Here is a 21,708-nt window from a genome sequence, read left to right as displayed (position 1 = left end):
TGATAGGTTTGATTTCTAATTCATCTACATCGTGAGCTCTACTGTTCTTAATACCTTGAAAAAGCCTTGTCACCTCCGATACAGAAGTGGGGCGGAAAAATAATCTATTTGGCACATCTGGAATATTTCTGGCGACTTCAGAGCAGTATGTGCTACTGCCGACCCCTATAAACAAATCATTGAAATTATTAGCCATATTCATTCCGCTTATTTCTGTATCATTGATAACGAGGCTGTCAATCCTTGATTTCTGTTTGTTTTTATTTGTGATGTCATTAAGCTTTTCCCACACTACATCGCTCCTTCTGAGGCAATCGCTGTGAAAAATGTGCAGATAATAGTCGTCCTTCGCTTTCCTTAAACTCTTATTTAATACATTCCTCAAGGAAAGTAGAGCCACGACTTGAAAGGTAATGCTACCTGGCAGTTTTCGAAAAATGCCTACTCGGGAACATCTACCATGCCTTCTTTATTTCATTTTCCCATTTTGGTTGCTGAACATGGTTGAATCACAAACCAATATAGCAAAACTTATGACTACCTCTACCCTCTGATTTCATAGTTCCGCCAGGCGATTTCAGTGCCTCTCCCGGAGTGTTTCAGCGTTGTAGCTAAAAGATCAAAATGATTCTAACAAGCTGCCACAGCCTTCCGTCGCACCGCCAACGCCGCTGCGCCGCACTGTCTGTGGCTCCTTTCAAAACACGCGCCTGCAGCGGCTCCACGATGAGCAGCGCCACGGCGAGCAGCGCCACGAACGGCGCGCTCTGTGGCGCGTTCATACCTGACAGGCAGCCTGATGATAATGAGAGATGCAGAGATCTTTCTCACAAAGAAACAATGTCTCAGCGATTGTCTTCGTCCGCGACTTAGATGGCACTCTCCCCCACAGACGGAGAGAAGGCGTGAAGGCTAGCCGACGGGCAAGAGCAGGAAAGGAGGCTAGGAGACGGGGCTTGGACGGTAGGATCGGCCGTATTCGGCAGGCATTGTAGAAAGAGGAGGCGCTGGTTCGAGCAAACCGTCTCGCAGCGACCACTTGTCCTTCCCCACTCACGTTCTATATAAGAGTGTAGGTGCTTTCCACAAGAGGTCGAACAGGCATGTTTGATCGAAATTTTAAATTGGAACTAAAATTATAATACTCCAAATGAATCGCGAAGTTCTTACCCGAGCTGTCTTTTGCAAAAAAAAAAAATTCATTTCCCCCCCCCCCCAAAAAAAATTGCAATAACTTCATGGACGGGCCGGTTTTTCCCAATTCGCAAAACCGTAAGCTTGGACCGGCAAAATATAATTTTTTTTTCACCCACCTGTCGAGATATTTTTCAGTCAACACTCCATACAGAGCCTAATCACCCCATGGGCATAATTTTGCCTCCTAGGATGGGTGTCGCTTAAAGAAAAGGTAAACATGGCACTTCTTGACCGATGTTTAAACCTTCTAAGTCTAAAATTTGAAATCTAGAAATCAGAAAATTTAGATATGTTTATGTTTTCTGTTCTCAATCTCGATACTTATAGTTATTTTGGACAGCCTAGAAGGATACCGTCACGTTTGAAAGTGCACTTTATTGCCGGAAAGACACGTGCGTTGTCAACTTACAAAAATAATTTGTAAAAAACTTTGACTTCAATTTTTTCTACTTTGAGAACACACATACACATATAAATATTGGCGTGACTTGCACTTAATATGCATCAAATACAAGCGCTGTTACAATATTTGATAATATAGGAGAAGTTAACTTGATTTCAGGGACGATACGATGCGCATCAGCGCCATTATATAATTAGGTAATGCTGAAAAGTGAACTCAACAAAGAATGCGTGTTTTTCACCTTCGATATTTCAAGCCACATTCCCAACTTGGAAAATTTTAAAATAGATCTGACTTTTGGTGCTCGCGGCAATCAATTTCACAATATAACTTTGCTCCCTAAAATCAAACACAAAAAGCCTGTTGTTAACATAGAATATTAAACCCCATAATTTTGATCTATATGAGTCACACAATACCCGCCTTGCTGCACAATCCAGCTCAACAGGCCACACCGACGTATCTGTTAGTTTTTACAAAAAAAATCTATAAAAATAGTCCTGAATAAGGCGCATAGGAAGATTTGTCACCTCACCAAGGATTTAGTTTTTAAGCTTATGTGTATGCTTGTACCATTTCAGACACTGACTTGATGGGAGCTGCAGCATTCCGTCGCAGATGATGCAGCGTGACTTCATGCTTCTCTAGACCCCTGATTGTTTCCACCACAGGCATTTTTACCTTGTCCATTTGGCATGAAGATCAATTTTGCTGCATTCCAGTGGTTTCACTGGACCTCAAAAAGTGTGCACCTCTTTTTAAAGTTGCTTGCTGAGTCGGTGCTGACAACGTCATAGTTGTAAACAAGGTATCCTTTACTCTAGTCGTTCGTGGACTTTACTGAGAGCGTAAAAGGCTCGAGGCGAATCGAGTGTTCTGTTATTTGTTATAGCACGTCGTGACGTTTTTTTCCGGTCATTTTTCTAGTTTTTTTTCAGTCGTGTCGTCTCAAGTGAGCATAAGCGGCGTTTACATGAACCCGGCGGCGGAGGGTCGAGTCAGGGGATCGAGTTGTGCAAGGTCATCCCAACTCGACGACTACGTGTTTCCATGAACTCGATTTTAGCGAGTCTCTTATTTTTACTATATGTTTACTTGTTAAGACTAGGCTTCAAGGCTGTCGCCTGACCCCCCTCCTCAGTTTTTTTTTCCTCCATGGTCTCGGAGGCGCGACGGCTCAGACGAAAAACAGGTTCCCATTCATCCTCTCCCGTCCCGCTAACCTGACAATTCGACTCTATGGTTTTAGAAAGGCGGGTCAGGCGAGTTAACTCGACTCGCTCTGCCGCGTATTTTGCTCGACCAGACCGCGTTTACATGCACCCGACAACTGGTTCAGGAGGACGATGATACTCTTCTGCGTAAACTCCTTTCACTCGCTAATGGCTTTCCACAGAAAGCATCTTGTGTAGTAATTTGTTGTTCATTTTCTCATGCACTCCCGCAGGAGCTCCAGAGATGAAATCGGGTGCTAGTCTATTCTTATTTCGTCATCTTTATGCCGCATTGCATAAAACACTGCCTCTGCATCTGTATTCCAAAACCCCGGGTAGCTTAAGAGCTTCAAACGTGGGACACATCTCGTTCAATAGGGCGAAGCTGAAGGCTTCGCCCGTCATTTTGAACCATCTCGACTGCTCGATAAGGGGGAGGATTTCAGCCTACCGTCCTTTTTATACGGCTTGCGCAGGTGGTTCTCCCTGAAAGAAGGCACCCGCTCTAGAATAGCGACTTACGAGTATAGGCGTAGAACAACGAGCGTGGCTTTTTTAGCAACTGAGCACGAAGAGCAAGTGGAGATAATTAAATAAAAAAGAATCTTTTTAGCAGCTTAAGTTTATTAAGAACCTGTAATTGCCGAATTATTCACTGGTCTTTTCTTCTCAAAGATCTATTGGTCGTTTCAAATTGGTACCCGATCCTTCCAATTCGCTGCTCTATCTGTAGCAGCAGCCCGTTAAAAGGGATATGATTTAAATTAGTAGTTTGGTTTGGAAAAACAGGTGACCTATCTTGAAACATACTTATTAACGGTATTTATACAATAGCATTTACAAATGTGCCCTTCTTGAGGCATCAGCTCCGAAATTCTCCATCTAACGCAAAAAATTCTTGATTACCTTTTTTTAATCTTGCGAAATTTTAAATACGCGCGTATAATTCGGGATTCGTACACTACATCTATTACAAAGAAGTTCGAAAAAGTGCAGAGGAAAGCAAAGAGATTTCTATACTCGAAGTTTCGACATGCAATTCTCCTTCCCAATTAATGAACGCCCATGATATACAGCGCCAAAAATATCGGAAAAAACGCGTTTTAACTTCTTTTCGTTGTTACTAAACGACATGGTAGGACATTATCCGTTCCGATATTTAATTCCGCGGACTACTACAAGCACTCGACCCTGCCCTTTGGATTTCTTATAGCCATATTTTGCACGAACAAAGTTGTATATGTTTTTTTCCTCGCACTGTCGCTATCTGGAACAGTTTCTAGAGGTCAAATTATTCGCCCATGGATGAGCACTTGGCTTGCTGAATCATTTTACGCCTCGTAGTTCTTTAGGAGTCACACTTTTATTGAGTTCCAAGCGCCTTCCTCCTTTCAAGTGCCTTAAATGATGAAAGTTAATCTGTATTTTTTTTTTGTATTACACCTAAAACTTCTTCCGGAGAAAATTTAATCAGACTTTTAGATCAAAATTCCTTTCCTCAGCAAATGAGAACTCTTGTTTTTTTTATTATGTTGTCTGAAATAATTTTGAGTTCATGATCTATTCTTTGCTTCTGTTTTCGATTTTTTTTGGTGCTCATCTCGCGCTAAAAGTGCATCATGAATATAAGCCGCTTCAAGACACCAAACAAGGCTCACAATATAATATCAATGGCTGAATGCGTTGGCATGCCTCCTTTGTTATGAATAGTGAGCAGCCCGGTTTACAAAACAAAGTGCGAATAATCTTTTCTTCCTGAAGTCACTAGCTCTAACAGTAGACAATCCAATTGCTCTTTCCATTATTTTGTATAATATCTGACCCCTGTGAACAAATTTCTCTCGAAGGAGTATGACAAGCAATTCAATCTATTTTCCTAGAGATTCGGAAGCACTTTTTCTTTTTTCGTGCACTTAGAAACCAGCTTTAACAATGCTTGAAGTGTCCTTCGTGTCGCTGCCCTATATTTATTTATTTATTATTATTTATTTATTATTGATACCCTCAGGGCCAAAGGCATTTCAGAAGGGAGTGGTTACAAATTATAGAAAGAGAACAAAAACAAAAATTCAACATACAAGCGTCATGTTCCTGGTTATATAATTCAGTAAAAGAAGTAAGCATAATATGTAAGTGCAAGGTAAGAGAACAAACAAAGGAAACTAAAGTAAACAAAGGAAATGGAGAATGATAAGTACATTTGTTGTCAGCCTTAGTATACAATGTTAGCTAAATTGTTACGGAAGCGCAGGATGTCTTGAATGCAGGCTGTCGATCCGGGAAGGTGGTTCCAATCTGCTGATGTACGGGGAATGAACGACCGAGAACAAGCTTTTGTTTCGTGCGACGTTATACCAACCTTGTGAACGTGATCTAGACGGAGGAGATATCAATTCATCGCATAGATTGGAAGCGCAGGATGTAAAAATTGGAAGCGCAGGTTGTAAAAAACTTGCTATACTTGCTATGCTGCGAGTACGGGCATTAGGTGCCGATATTTGTCTCCCTGCCGCCCTTTCTTTTGCATGCACCACAGCTAAGATCCGCTCAGAATATAACGAAAGCATCGTGTACCAACAGAAAACAGAGTAGGCATTGGTTTCCTGGTCATGAAAATCTAAGCGAGAGGAATCGGCCCAGTGCGTATTTGAGTAGCCCAGAAAAGTTAGAAGATAAGAACACACAATAAGGCTATTGTTGTGGGCGTCGTATTTTGTTGCTGTCGGCGACCCTAGTGCTCGATAGTTCTAACTTTATCTGCCGTAGACTTGCCGATGTGGGCAACATGTCGTGAATCTGTACGGTTCCGCTTAAGGGTCAATATCTTCCTGGGTACAACAATTCATCAATTCATTCAAGGTACAACATTCAGGGTACGAAAGGGTACAACATTCAGGGTACGTAAGGGTACAACAATTCATCGTAGTTACCACAGAGCCGGAGAGGTGCAGGATCTGTATAAGATTTCTGTCTGCTGCTTCCCGAAGCTTAAGGTGAAGGTCACTTTTTTTAATTGTGCATTGGGAAATCTAACAAATTACAGGGCTATGAACGGCAAATAGAAGACTATACCGACTATAATTAAGTATGTATTTTTATTTACGAGGCTTCATTTATGAAAAAAACTCAACCTTGATGAAAAAACTCGACCAAAAATTATTTTCCAAGACAATCTTCCCTGAAGCTACTGCCCTTCTCCCGTTTTCATGAAAGGCTTTTGATAACTTGTAGAAATTCTTTTTCAAGGCACTCTTTCGTAGAAGTTTGAAGCGAGTGACAGTCATCGAACATTGTTGCCTGGAATTGGTTCTTTAAATTCGGAAGTATATCAAAGTCATTCGAGGCCAGATCACGATTGTTGGGTGTGTGGTTCAGCTTTTGGAAGCCACTCTCTCGAATGGCAGCCTGGGCAGCACGACACCTGTGAAGCGGGGCGTTGTCGTGCAAGAGGTGTGCATCGCTTGTCACCAATCCTCGGTGTTTTTCCACGATGGCTTCATGCAGTTTTCGGAGAATATTAGCCTATTACTGTCCTGCTGCTTTCAAGGTACTCAATGAACAGGATCCTTTCCGTCAAAAATACCTGTCGCCATCATTTTCCTCCCTAAGCGTGCATAACACCTTCCCACGTCTCAACCCCAGTCACAAGGGGGGAGAGAAAATTTTCTGGCTCGCTTGAATAGATTTGCAAACGTTCCCTTGATGAACACCCATGGACGTGTCGATCTTGCGCAGAGAGATTCTTTGCCACCTATCGTGCCGAGACCTTCGACCTACACAAAACACTATGGATTGTAGTGAAAGCACTGCTATAAGAAATATACAACCCTGCGGCAGTTTCGGACACCTTGATTCGGTGATTATTTTCGATAAGGCTCTCGGCTGAGGCTGAATGGCCGAATTGGTTGATGTGGTTTGCCGGCCTGGCTTTTGGTTGCCTTCCACGTGCACACGACGACGTTTAAACTCAATGAACCCCCGAGTCACTGTAGCATACGAAGGGCATTCAGTGCCATACACATTCACCATCGTGCTATGGAATTCTTAGGCAGAATTTCCTTCTTTGCACAAAACTTTTATCACGCTCCTGCAGTCCAGTATGAAATCGTGTGAGGACGTCGTTCTTGACTGTCTGACGCAGACTAAGTAACGAAATGGAAGGCTAGATGTTCAGACGCTGCTTGGCTGCAGGAGTAACCTAAACAAAATGTATACAGCGATCACTGTCCGGTATTTGGTTATAGCCAAGTTGAGGAACTTTTTGATCTCCTCTTGTATAACTACAACCATTATCCCTCGGCGCTCAGTCCCCAGAGGCTGCGGAGCTGCCGACCAACGTAAACAAAGGTGCGACCTTGGACGCAGCGGAGGGGGCTAAGAATCTCTGGCTATATAACAGCTGTATATTATTCGGTACTCAACTATGGGGCAGAAACGTTCAGGCTATTGAAAAGGGTTCAGCTCAAGTAAAGGACAAGGCACCGAGCTATGGGAAGGAAAATGATGGCTCTGTGTTAAGAGGCAGGAAGATGGCATAGTTGGTTAGAAAATTCGTGCGCATTAACATCATCGTAGTCGAAATGAAGAAGAAATAGGCTTGAGGCAGGGCATATAATGCGAATGCAAGATAATCGATGGTCGTTTAGGGTCAAGGACATGATACGAAGAGAAGGTATGCGTAGCAGAGGACCACAAAAAGTCAAGTTAGTGGATGAGATTAAGACGTTAGCTGTGATAAGGTGAACGCACCAGCCGCAGAAAAGGGCTACTTAAATAGATATGGAGAGGCCTTGGTTCTGCCGTGGACATAGTCAGGCTGATGATGATAACGATGCCATAAGAACTGGAGAAAATTTTTTAGGGCCAAGGTCATCAGTCACGAGATTGCTCATTTAAAGATGTGTTTTCAATAATATTTCAATACTGAATTCTAGCCTAGTTTGAAGTGTTCTTCAGCGTCCTAGTTATCTCACGGATAAACGCATTCAATATTTCGGGGTCACTGCTATATGCCAAGCATTAGTGAAAGCACTAAGAAATGCAAGAAAAATTTTAACGCCTATTGATCGAACTTCTGGCACGAGATGAAAAAATTACAAAAGCTAAAGTTGTTTCGTCGGAAGCGAAATTTAACAACAGCTGCCGTAAAGACCATGTTTTTCCATCTTGATCCCAATCCGTCTGCCTAAGTCATTCTTTTGACGGCGTTGATCAGGTGTCCAACTATTGTAAGAAAGCTACCATAGCTTTTCTTTCGTTATCACTTCCAGTTTCGTTCGCAGAAGTAGGCACAGGCTTGCGGATACCATCGGTAGCGTGTTTGTGTTGAGCTTAAAGGTGAACTGAAGAGGAATCTGAACTCGTCTTTTTGCCGCGGGAACTCGATCTACACATTCTGAGCGTTCTGAGAAACTTCGGTTTATTGCCCTCCGTGGATGATTGTCCTAATTAAAACGAACTAACGTCCGGCTCCCGCCTTTTTTTTTTAATTCTCCCTCGTACGGGGGCCGGAGTCGACCAACGCGTGAGCGCCTTGCAGCCAGCTCCGTGGACGCTTTGCTTTCTTTTTATTTTGATTTTTAGGTTTCCGTGAATAAATCGTTTCATTCGCAGATAATATATAGCCGCAAAATAAGCCCGCAGAAATAAAAATACGCGCGGACTATTTGCTTCTACGGACTACTACGTATTACTCCGCCGATGGCAGAGCGGCAAGCCGCCGCGGGACTGGCTGAAAGGCACTCCACGCATTGGTCGACTGCGCCCACCGTACGAGGGAGAATTAAAAAAAAAGGCGGGAGCCGGACGTTAATTCAATTTAATTAGGAAAATCAGCCACACGGCCATAAATCGAAGTTTCTAAGAATGCTCGGAACGTGCAGATTGAGTTCCCGCGGCTAAAAGACGAGTTCAGATTCCTCTCCAGTGCACCTTTAATGAGCGCGTGGTGCCTGTGTATAACCAAGATGATGTTTGATCCTTCTTGGTCTGTGTGTGTTTGCGCTGTTGAACCATCACTATGAATCTACACCAACTAGCCCAATCTGCAGTTCTTCTAGAGCATAACGTGTATAGTTAAAAATTGCAGTTGGCCTTCTAAAACTTTTTGTGTGTAATATTATTAAATAAAACTTCTCAGCTGGTCTTCTTGAGCACGAACCTCACTCGGCAAATTAGACAGCATGCTAATGTGTGTCTCCAACAGTGTTTAACAGACTACGTTTCCTGTGTTACAGAAAAATATTTCTACAAACGTGGACTCCGTTACCTTTAAACATTGTTACAGTTGTAGATTCCGAAATGTGGATAACTGTGTTTCCGACGCGGGTACCAAATTGTAAAATTTCGCACCCGCAGAGTTTTTCCCACGGTAATTTTGGAAACGTTCACGCCGAAATGAAAAAAATTTTGAGGACACTTTCGCAACTAAAGTGCTGAGAGGTGAAAGCCGAAGACTGTATGCCGTGGCGACTTTCGGTGGATGTCAACTCGACGTAGAAGGAAAGGACAGGAAAAGGCGACTGCCGATTTCCTCTTGTCGGGTTAGGCTGAAGGTGTCGTCTCCAGGAAGCGGGGAGTAAAATGGTGTGTTGCCTCCGCCGAGGGGCCTCAAGGATCCAAAAGCTCGGCATCGGTTCAGCCACAAGGATTTCCTTGTTCCCGGACACGGCTGAACCATGCATGGCTAAGTGCGGGTACTCGGGTTCGTGGTGACGCATTGCTCACCATCATCCCCCTGCGGGGATGTCCCTGCGGATGGTCGGGAACCCGTGATGCCGCAGCTCACCGACGTCTGCATGTTGCAGACGCCCCTGCGGGCTGTTCGCGAGATGAGTGCCACCCACAGTATGCGAGGTCTTCTCTATTACCCAGACCACCCCAAGCTAATCATCGTATTATGACATCATCGTCCTCCATTCACACTCAAAGTCAGCGTTCACTTCCCCTTTCCCTCTTTCCAAATGTTGAGCAGCAGGTCAGGGTCACCTTAAAGCCGGCAGACTTCTTTCTTTCCATTAAATTAATATTTCTCTCCATATGGTGGTCCTAGTGCACCCATGAACAGAGTACAGTTGCATGCTTTTCATTGTACCTGAAAGCTCCTGGTTAAACAGCATTGCATTAGGGATGGCCATGGCAGTCAAAAGGTGATGGCGTCGATTTTCTTCTTGAATTGAATAGGGCTCATCAGTTGTATGTCTTCCGGCTGCAGACAGTTCCACTCCCGAAATTATTTAACAACGCACGATAGGCAATGAGCAGTCGTTCATGAAGAGGGACAGCGGAAGGTTTTCTGGCGCTCAGTTCAGCTTTAGAGCCGGTGTGCTGTTAATATGGCTGATGCTTCTGAAGGTGAATAATAAACCTTATGAAATAGGCGTAATTGAAACATTTTACTTCGTGCTTCAAGATGTGGCAAGGAGGCTCTAGATTTTGAGAAGACACTAGTGTAATATGGACAATTTCAATAAATGAAGCCGATAGCACGGTTTTGTATTTTTTATAAAGTTAAAGAGCGGTTAGGCAGATGAGGGCCCATACCGCTGAAACGAAGCCATTCTATTACTGAAGGATTAAAACTTAGGCGGGAAAGTTTTAGAAGTATTCTGTGAAGGGGTTAAGTTATTTAAAGTTTTTCGAGAAAAGGAAGTGCGTGTCAACAGGAATGTCTAAGTCAACGCATGAACAAACGCCGTTATTAAAAAGGGCTAGCTGTAAATCGCAGGAAAGTGCTTTAAAGGATTCATCTTGGTCAGGTTGAAAAAAAATTGGCTCACAGGAAATTTGATAATATGAAAATAATTAACATGTTCCAACTGTTTTAAAAACTTGCTTGTGAGAAAAATAGAGCGGTAGGTATTACACGATGGCGTGCCTATTTTTGGGAATTGAGGTACGTTACCCATCTTCCAGTCTTGTGGAAGCACACCTGATAGCTAGAACTGATGAAGAATGTGATGAATATGAAGAATGTAAAGCAGAATGCCACAAATTACAGCAAAGTGGTTGTTGGGCGTGTTGCTGAGACATGATATAAAGTTGAAGCGCACAACGAGACGAGGACGGTGAAAGAGACTAGACACAAACGAGCATTTGTCTCTTGTCTCTTGTCTCTTTCACCGTCCTGGTCTACTTGTGCGCTTCAACTTTATACCACAAATTACTCTCGTCATGCTTGGAGCAATCTTGCATTCTTGACTTTTAGAGGCAGGCTGGCTTCTTTTTTCGTCGGACGCCTATGGACGTGTAGTGAACACTAGGTGCGCACAGCGATTCCCCACAACGTCGCTGAGTCGGTGCAATCTACACTTCACTCATCGCTTCATCATTGCCGTCCAAATTCCCGTAACCCGTTTTCTGATAACCTTACATCTCATCCTTATTGCCCATCCTTACCGCTGCTTCCCACGTAAGATCAGAGGAGTCTTCCCGGCCCGTTCCCCCGGCTCTGGGTAGCTATAGTGGCTTTCGCTCTCCCTTTATTTTATTTTCCGCCTTCGAGTAGCGAAACTTAAAATACCCTACAGCCTCCTCTTTTATTTCATAATTGGTTTAAGCCTGCTGTACGTATGTGGTGCAGGCAGGAGCTTATTATATTTCATTGTTTTTGATTGCCCCAACCTACCGAATGCCTCATTGAGGAAGTACACCTTTTAAACAGTTGGTTGCCAGGCGCTCACGAACGAGAGTTCTTGCCTTGAAAAATTGCTTAAGACCCTGTTTCTCGAACATTACATGTTTTTGAGCAAACAAAATTTGGCTTCATGTCTGGTTTCATGTTTCCTTTTAATGCAAGGCGTTTCTAGTACCATTACAAAAAAACAGGCTGGTGGCGTGTTTGTGTGAGTGCAGTCGCAATTGGTGCAGAAAATCGCAGCGGTGGCAAGAAAATAGGGTGACGTCATCAAACAGCCGTGTGACGCACACAGCAAGGCAAGCACAGCCGTTTCAGACAATCCTATATATGTTGTTCGTCTGCACATGTATACTCGCCGATGGCCGACGTCCATGTGGCGCCAGTTTTCCCGATATTCGTGCCAAAATTATGACGCAACCATTTTTCGAACAGCGTTCCGGGTTGTGTCATACGATTTCTCTTCTCGTATAGTTTACATGTGTTATTCAAATTGGGGGCTAATTTCTGACAGGAGTTCTAACCGACGAGACATGCACCTGAAATTGTATGCCTTCGTGCTGCAACCGTTAGTCGTACAGCGTTCAGGGTAGTGTTATACGCTCGTGTAAAGGAGGGGTGTCATACATCACGCCAGTGGAGAGGACGCAGACAGGGAAACGAACCGTCCTCGGCGCGCCATTTCTTCCTTGGATTTCGTTGCGGCCGGTTGAGTGTGTGCTCGTGCAAGGAACAGTGAACCATCAACACTGTCGCATAACCACACAAGAGCAGTGTGAAGTGTCTGTGCCAAACTTTTTTATTTTATTTTGTTTGTCCTCGTGTGAGCTGCTAGTTTTGCCGTAAAGGATCAGTGACAACTAGTCCCTCTTTCTCCTTTTACCCTGAGCGGCATATTTTCCTACACGTTAAAATTTACCCTCCGTGCCCTGTAGATGACTGCCGACAGTCCTCTTTGCTTTCTTGAGCTCATTCTAGGCCTTATCGACCTCTCGCCACAATTTTATCACAAAAACGAGCTGCGGGAAACCTAATACACCAGGCGCATCTCAGCTTCTCCTGGCGGCACGGCTTTCTGAAAACACCAGTGTTATCATTCCTCCTAACTCGTCAACTATCTCCACAACCGCCTGTGGCTCTGAAAGCTTAGTTTTATTCCAGCACCAGTCCGCTGGAGAAGCCCTCGCAGGGTTCTAGAGCCACGGCTGCCGAGAAGGCGTGCACACGTGTGCTTTCAAACAACGATGCGAGCAGTGTGCTTGACTTTATTTCTGCTGCTTCTCGACAGTGCGGGTGAGTGCATGCGTCAAAAAGTGTTCATGTCTCCATTTTGGTTGTATTTCTACTCGTTGTTTTGTACCTATGAAACTCGTAAAAAAAACTTTTTTTTCGAGACCGCGTTTTGTATCAGCGCAACAGGCCTCCACACACTTTATTTGAATGCATGTTGTTAAAAGGGACATTGGGGTCATCAAACGTAAGAACGCTTGCCTGTGTGCGCCGTCTGGCTTACTCCGGCAACCAACCTAAATAACCCAGACAGCTTAAGCTAAAAAACACAGCAAGCGTTGTTATTTGCTCCAACAGTATAAAAAATCGAGCTACTGCAAGCTAGATGGGCCCTCATAACGCCAATTATTAAACAAAGTTTTTTCTTCACAAAATAAAATTATCTCCTCGCTGTCTATTACGATATTGGGTTTTACATCAGTCAGTTTTTAATTAGGTAGCATGAACGAGTGACGACGTCACCGAAATGCCAGCTAAACCCGATGATGTTTCCTGTTAGCGCGGCGGTGAACTCCCCATGTTCAACCGCCAAACAAGGTAAGGTATTTGGGTGCAGCTTGCGAGAATTTATATGCTACGTCAGTGCAGTCTCACAGCCATAGAAAAACTTCTATATTTTCTTTCAGTAGTTACCGTACATGCTCGCGATGCCTTGAACTTGAACATGAACTTTATTTCTCGTCATCGCGAGTGGAGACTGGGACTAAAGTAACCAAGTACCTGATGAATGGTCCGAGCCCCCTACAGTAAACAATTTCGACAGCAGTGATATCGGAAGAAAATACATGTAAACGGCAAAAGTACAGAATTTACATAAGTACACAAATATTACACTTGTATAGAATACACATTGCCAATGCTCACATAGCACAACTGCACTCTACATGTTCATTTTGTGGATATAAGTACATACAAACAAACAAACAAACAGAAAAGGAACAGACTGACAGTGATCAAGGAAAGGGAAGAACATCGGCTAGTAGCAATGTGGTAGCTCTTTTTGAAGGTACCCAATAAAGCGCTAAATTCTAACAGTTTCTCAACCTTGGTTATTATTTCAGTTGCCTTATATAAGAATGCCTGCTTCTCATAATTTGTTCTTGTTTTCGGCATGTGTCTGATGATTGGCGGTAGAAGGTGGCGAGATGTATTTAGAGTGGATGTTTTAGAAAATTATTTCGGTTTGTGTACTGCAAGCAGAAGCTTCTTACAGTAAATTTTGTCGGCGGCAAGTGAATTACGCTGGAATAATGGAGCTGTTGAAAGATCTGTTTAACGGACATGGCAATTGCTGTATATACGAAGAATGCGTTTTTGTAAAAGGATTAGCTTCTTGTAGTTTGTTGTTTTCTTTTTTCGTCATACCAAGACCCCATACCAGAGTTTTGAATAAAAAAGGGCATTGTATAACTGTTTGAGCGAAAGAGGAATTAGGTGGGCTATTCTTTTAGTAATTCTTACGGATTTAGAAATATCATTGCACAACCGACTTGTATGCGAGCCCCACGATAAATTTTCATCAAACCATGCACCTAAGAATTTTTATTCCTTAACGCGGGTAATTTCCGGGTCATTAAAATACAAGTTAATGTCGCTAGGCACATTTATGTTACGAGGCCTGCATAAAATGTAGGTTGGTTTTGCTGTATTGATTTCTAGGCTGTTTTTGTTCAGCCATTCTTCGAGATGATTTAGATAACTATTTACGCAGAAAGCAAGTTCCTAAATGTTATTGGATGTAAAAAATACATTCGTATCATCGGCATACATTGCCAAGTCTGGTGAGTCAGGTATTCGAACAATATCTTTCACGTGTATAAGCAACAAAAGTAGCCCCAGTTTTGAGCCCTGAGGTACACCTTCTGTTAACGGCAAAATGTCAGAAGAAATAAAGTTTACCTGAACTAATTGGCTCCGGTTCATGAAATAACTTCTTACTAAATCGCCAGCACTGCCTCGTATCCATAGATTTCTAGTTTTAACCTGAAGAAAGATTCCCCGGATTCCACCAGAATTACGATTACTGTGCTGTCGATGTAGCTTTTTGATGACAGCATAGTTGGCTGCATGTGGAGAATCAGAAAGGGGAGCTTCTGATTCCAGTGTTTTTTTTAGAATGTTAGAAGAATGAACTAAAAAAATGTAATGCGAACAACGAAGTGTTGAAATATCATCATCATCATCATCATCAGCCAGTCTACGCACTCTGCAGGGCAACGGCCTTTCCCATGTCTCCACAATTAACCCTGTCATTCGCCAGTTGCGGCCACCGTATTCCCGCAAATTTCTTTATCTTATCCGCCCACCTAACTTTCTGCCGCCCCCTGCTATGTTTGCCTTCTCTTGGAATCCACTCCGTTACCCTTAACGACCAGCGGTTATCTTGCCTTCGCATTACATGCCCTGCCAAAGCCAACTTCTTCTCGATTGCGACTAGGATGTCATTATCCCGCGTTTGTTCTCTCACCCCCTCCGCCCACTACCGATCTCTTTACGTTGCACCTATCATTTTTCTTTCCATAGCTCGCTACGTTGTCCTTAACTTAAGCTGAACCCTTTTTGTTAGCATCCACGTTTCTGCCCCTAGGTGAGTACTGGTAAGATACAGCTGTTGTATACTTTTCACTTGAGGGATATTGGTAAACTGTCATTCATGATCTCAGAGAACCTGCCATATGCGCTCCACCCAATTCGTATTCTTCTAGTTATTTCCCTCTCATGATCCGGATCAGCTGTCACTAACTGCCCTACACGGGCATATTCTCTTACTACTTCCAGCACCTCGCCACCAATTGCGAACTTCTCTTCCCTTGCTAGACTGTTGAACATTGCTTTGGTTTTATGCAGATTAATTTTTGGCCCCACTGTTCTCCTCTGCCTGTCTAACTCATTGATCATGCTTTGCAGTTCATGTCCTGAGTGACTTAGAAAGGCAATGTCATCAGCGAATTACAGATTACTTAGGTACTCTCCATTAACTCTTATCCCCAACTGTTCCCATTTCAGCCCCCGGAATACCTCCTGTAAGCAGGCGGTGAATAGCATAGGCGAGATGGTATCTGCCTGCCTGACACTTTCCTTGTTCGATTTTATTGCTGACTTTATGAAGAACTGCGGTAGCTGTGCAGTCGTTATAAATATCTTCGAATATTTTCCCATAGCACTCTTCTACACCCTGATTCCGCAATGGCTGCATGACTGCTGAGGTTTCTACTGAGTCGAGTGCTTTCTCGTAATCAATGAACGGTATATACAGGGGCTGGTTATATTCTGCGCATTTGTCTATCACCTGAATGATAGTGTGAATATGGTCTATTTTGGTGTATCTTTTGCGAAAGCCTGCCTGATCATTTGGTTGATTGAAGTCTAAGGTTGTCCTGACCCTATTAGCGACTAACTTAGTAAATACCCTGCAGGTAATGCGTCCCTCATATCCTAAGTCGCTTTCGGACGTTAAACCCCAGTAAACCTTGTAGGTAACAGACAATAAGATAATCGGTCTGTAATTCCTCAAGTCCTTGACGTCTCCTTTCTTATGAATTCCGATAATGTTAGCGTTGTTCCAAGCTCTAGGTACGCTCCAGGTCACAAGGCATTGCGTATACAGGGAGGCTTGTTTTTCGAGCACAATCTGTCCTCCATCCTTCAAAAAATCTGCTGTTATTTGGTCCTCACCAGCTGCTTTCCCTCTTTGCATTGCTCCTAAGGCTTTCTTTACTTCCTCCTTTTTTACCGGCTGGATGTCCCATTGCTGTGCTCTAATGCCTCTCTCAGTAACATTCTGATTACAATCGCTACTGTATAGATTTGTGTAAAACTCTTCGGCTACTTTAACTACCTTATCCATACTGCTAATGACATTGCCCTCTCTGTCTCTTATCGCATAAATCTGGTTTCTACCTATGCCCAGCTTTCTCTTCATTTCTTTTAGGGTACTTCCGCTGTTAAGAACATGCTTGATTTTCTCCTTGTTAAACTTCCTGATGTCGGCTACCTTGCGCTTATTTATTAACTTCGACCGCTCTATTAGTGTATTCAGTCTATGGAGCTAGGCGTTCTCATTCTTTGGCGTCTCTTAATCAGATCTTTAGTCTCCTGAGATAGCTTCCCGGTATCCTGTCGAACCACCCTACCGCCTACTTCCATGGCGCACTCCGTAATGTGTGTGAGACGATCGTTCATTGCTTCAACATTACGGTCAATAGTCAGTTAATGCGGAAAATCTGTTCTGCAGCAAAATCCTGAATTCCTCTACCTTCCCTCTTAATGCTAACTCGTTATTACACATCCGCTTCACTAATTTGCTCCGTTCTCTTTACAAATCTAAGCTAATACGGGGCCTTACCATTCTGTGGTCGCTACAGCGTACCTTTCTGACCACCTCCACATCCTCTACGATGCCAGGGTGAGCGCCCAGTATGAAGTCTATTTCGTTTTTAGTCTCACCGTTGGGGCTCTTCCACGTCCACTTCCTGTTGGCTCGTTTGCGGAAGGAGGTATTCATGATCCGTAAATTATTTCTATCTGCGAACTCTACTCTACTAGTAACTCCCCCCCCCCCCCCCCCCCTATTCCTAAAAATTATGCCATAGTCACCTACCGCCGGGTCTCCAGCTTGCTTCTTGCTTACCTTCCCATTGAAGTCGCCCATCAGTACAGTGTACTGCGATATTACTTTGGTCATTGCCGATTTCACATATTCATAGAAGCTTTCAACGGTCTGGTCATCATGGCTTGGTGTAGGCGGGTAGGCCTGCACCACCTTTAGCTTGTACCTCTTATTAAGCCTAATTACGACAGCTGCCACCCTCTCATTAACACTAAAAAACTCCTCTATGTTGCTAGCTAAATCTTGATTGATGAGGAAACCCACGCCTAGTTCTCGTCTGTCTGATAGTGCACGATAGCACTGTACGTGCCCGCCCTTTAGGATTGTATACGTCTCATTTGTCGTCTTAACCTCAGTAAGCCCTATAACATCCCACTTAATACCCGATAATTCCTCCAACAGCACTGCTAAACTAGTCTCACTGGATAAGGTTCTTGCGTTAAACGTTGCTAGGTTCAGTTTCCAATGGCCGCCTGTCTGGAGCGAGAGCACCCTCCGCTACGTCACAGGTGTGACCGCCGCCTTGGTCAGTTGCTCCGCAGCAGCTGGGGACTGACGGCCGAGGGTTAATTGGTAGCGTGGCTTTTTGGGCTTGTTGGTACATAGTTCCAATATACTGTAGCGCAGCAAAAGACGAGGACACAAGAGACGAGAGACGAACAACACGAGCGCTCATAGTTCATAATTGGGTAGTTCATAGAAGGTTGCGGGCCACCAGGGTGGCCAAATCCTTCTCTCGTGAGGAAGTGCATTGTCGGTTCTAGTCACCAAGATCAGGGCGCACCCCAGGCATGGTTGTACAGTTCCATCGACACACTGAGTGTACTCTTTCTAAAAGAAGCCCGATGGAGAATTGCAAACACCGGGGGCCCAGGCGCGGGGGGTGAGAAGGGAGGTGGGGGGTGGGGGGCTGCCCTACGCCGTCCTAGGGCTAAGCCTCACCATGGGGCCCAGAGACCCAGCGTCGCGAAAAACACGGCCAAAAAAGGCCAGCGCCCCAAAAAATGAAGCCGGCGAAGACCGCGACCGCGTGCGGGAGGGCAGTGAAACGGCCCACCTGTCTCCCAGCGCCGCAGGCCGGACAAACCAAGTGTTTTCCCGGCAAAGGCAGGCACCGCGGCCAACCATAGCAGCGCAATAGGTGGACTATCCCAAGCTGACTAAACTGCCGAAAAACCGCCGACCGGCCGCAGGAACCGGCAGCGGTGGCTTCAGGAAGAGCCCGGACCGCCAGACGGAGCTGCAAAGGACGGCCCAGAGGTCCTTGAAGCCGCAGGGCAGCTCAGGCCGGCAGAGAAAACTTCCACTTCCTAAATGTGTTTCTTCTTCAGACTTAGGTCGGGGAAACTCCATTTTTCAGCGTAAATTTACAGGATGTGGCACAATTGCAGAATATCTTGAGAAGATTGCTATAAAGGTAACCAAAGGTCTATGATGGCGGCGAAATGAATTTAGCCTCGCACATATTTCTTCCAGTGTCGCAAGAGCCACGCTTTATATCTGTGCGGTCGTCGGAGCAGCGCAACGTGGTGGTCAACATCGTTGGTCCGTCGGCCTGGAATGGAGACCCGGTTGGTTTCCACATCAGCTGGAAGGCAACCAGTGAGCAATACGGGCCGCATGGAGAGCTGGACATTCCGCTGACGGCCGGAGTGAACGAAGTGAATGCCGCGCTGCCACTGCCGGGAGGCATGGTGTACCGCATATCCGTTGCCTGCGTGGTTACCGACGCCACGGGTGCAAAAGTCAGAGGCCCCGCGTTGGAAGTGGAGGGAAACGTTACCCTTGGTAAGACCCACACAGCTCGAGATGCTTTTTGTTAGAGGGGCAGCCCATATTTCGTGCCATTAAACACTGAGAAATATGGACGAAATGAGCCGCTAAAGGCTTCGAAAAACTATTTTGTGTGTATGAAGGCTTGAGTATACTTTCCGTACATATGACGTAATAAGGTATACTCCTCATCTACTGTAGACAAAAGATGCGTGTAACACATCGGGAAGTGAAAATTTGGGGCAATATCTATGATATTTTCTGCAATTCGGACTGAATTTTGATACACTAAATTAATCAGTTTAAGAAAGCAGCGTAGTAATAGCCTGGAAATGATATGTGCCGCTTCACACTGATTGCTTTTCTTTCCACGTATTACAGCTGATTACGACGTGTGGGCATATGCTGTTGACTCCACTGAGGCAGTCGTCTCTTGGCGTGCCTCGAAGCCAGTGGAGATATTCAAAGTAAGAGATGAGCATACAGCGGTGGCTTCTTTTCGATTTCAATTGCTGAAGAAAGTTTTAAGCATACAGCGGTGGCTTCTTTTCGATTTCTCTTGCTAAAGAAAGTTTTTATGGAGACAATTTGAAATTTTCGTTTACAATTAGTCGTTCCTAATGCGCATGGCACCAAAGCACTCGGCATTCCTCGCCGTCTATTCCTAAGAAGCTTTGAAAAAGCTGTGTTCCCTTTCTGATTTTGCATATCAGTAATCGGTTAAATTTGCACGGCAACATTCTGTTGTGATCTGCTTTACATTAAAAAACTTCACTGGTTGCAGTTGAATATTACCATTGCGCTCCGAACCGATAGGCGAGGGTGTAGCCTTCCAGTGCATCTGTACGAGTCGCACTAATAAAGGGGAAGCAAATACGCAAAGGTGCGAGGCGCAATCGATGGAATGAAACAGGGCGGTAGAATACCTTCGTCATTATTTCATTCGCGCTTTCACACACATTACAAATAGCACTGATTCTTGCTTATTTTTAAAAGAACACTAGCACGGTTCGTCATGGAAGCAAGTATCAATGCGGAAAAAGTTATTGGTATCTAACTGCTAAACTGGTGATAACGAGGCTTGGGCCCATGATCATGATATTTTATACGAGTCGGTAACATTTTAGATTATTCCACACCTTTCCTTCATAGCTTAGTGACAATGTTCGTGCGAAAGTAATCATCATCATTATCACTCAACTTACGCCCACTGCAGGGCAAATGCCCCTCCCATCTTGTCTTTTGGAAGCTGCGGCCACAATATCCCCGCAAACTTCTTGACCTCATCCACCCACCTACCTTTCTGCCGCCCCCTGCTGCGTTTGCGTTCTCTAGAAATGTGTCCGCTATGATTATGCGAATGCAAACCTTCACAATTATTACCTTCAAACCGCCCTTATCTTCGGTTGTTGTACGCACTTTTAACAGTCATTTTTTCTCCTTTCAGTTGATCGAAACATTCCCAATGTATGCTTAAACAGAAAAAGCGAGTGCCTGTTGCCGCAATTTCAATTGTCGCACTTGGAAACGTGTTTCAGCAGCTACATGTATCGACAAACCTGCGCACGTTAGCATCATTGTCGTAGAGTTCAATTGCAAAATTTTAAAATTGCAGTTTACTGTTCATTATATTTTCCTCGGCGTTCATATATTATCTACCGCACATTGCTTTGATAGTCTGGAGAATACATGTGTATATTTCTCATGCAAAGAGAACGCTACTTGCTCCTTCGATCTCAGGCTATCAACCATTTGGGGGAAAATTTTGGCTTGCAATTTCTGTGAAAAATGTGGCAAGAATACAAAAAAACATTTTCCGCTCTCTCAGATGATTTATGATAAAATTTCGCCTCGTTCGGCGTATAAATTAACTATATATATATTTTTTGTTTCATGGATGTAATAATACCTCCGTAATAGATGCCCAGATGCTCGTGGTAGCGAAACATTAAATAGGAAAGGGCTCATTTCTTATCCGCAGGTGAAAGCAACGCATCCATTTTGAAAACAATTCTTGGTTTGGTTTATCAGGGTTTAACGCCCAAAAGCGACTCAGGGTATCAGGGACGCCTTAGTGAAGGGCTCCGGAATTTCGACCAATTGGTGTTCTTTAACGTGCACTGACATCGCACAGCACACGGGCCTCTAAAATTTCGCCTCCATCGAAATTCGGCCACCGCAGCCGGGATCCAACCCGCGTCTTTCGGGTCAACTGCCGAGCGCCTTAACCACTGAGCCACCGCCGCGGGGCAAAAACAATTTTTGCGCTCACTTCTTGTGCCTGGGTTCAGCTGGTGTTACACGACTTGTTGAGTGGAGTCCCAAATTAGTCACAGCAACTCGAGCCACTTTATATCGCAGTAGCAATTATGTCTAGCAACAAATAAATCTGTGGGCACATACCGAGTCCAAATTACGGAAAATAAAGTTACAGATGACTATACAAATTTGGAGGATGATTTTAGTGAGAAAATTTTTCGGCATTCTTAAGAAAACCCTAGAAAGCATGGATCAGGCTTGCGGAATATCTTCAACTTATTTCAATTAAGCCTTTCAGTCCGCACTGATAAAGGACGGCATCATCACA

At 44.2% G+C, this 21,708-nt stretch overlaps 1 protein-coding gene across 1 annotated transcript in view; it reads left to right on the top strand.

Moving 5' to 3' along the window:
• The first annotated feature begins 12,591 nt into the window (after nucleotides 1-12,591).
• LOC149338829 (uncharacterized) overlaps nucleotides 12,592-21,708 on the top strand; it is a 34,909-nt gene continuing 25,792 nt past the window's right edge. Inside the window, exons 1-3 of the mRNA XM_089550372.1 lie at nucleotides 12,592-12,742; nucleotides 18,825-19,136; nucleotides 19,503-19,588. Of these exons, the coding sequence (XP_089406498.1) occupies nucleotides 12,694-12,742; nucleotides 18,825-19,136; nucleotides 19,503-19,588 (447 nt within the window). The 5' untranslated portion in view covers nucleotides 12,592-12,693. The remainder of the gene's footprint in view (nucleotides 12,743-18,824; nucleotides 19,137-19,502; nucleotides 19,589-21,708) is intronic.

The sequence above is a fragment of the Amblyomma mixtum genome, chromosome 6 (genome assembly GCF_055824585.1).
Source record: "Amblyomma mixtum isolate Tamu chromosome 6, ASM5582458v1, whole genome shotgun sequence".
NCBI classification, from domain to species: domain Eukaryota; kingdom Metazoa; phylum Arthropoda; class Arachnida; order Ixodida; family Ixodidae; genus Amblyomma; species Amblyomma mixtum.
The sequence above is the reverse complement of the archived record's forward strand: the minus strand, read 5'-3'. Positions and strand labels throughout refer to the sequence as shown.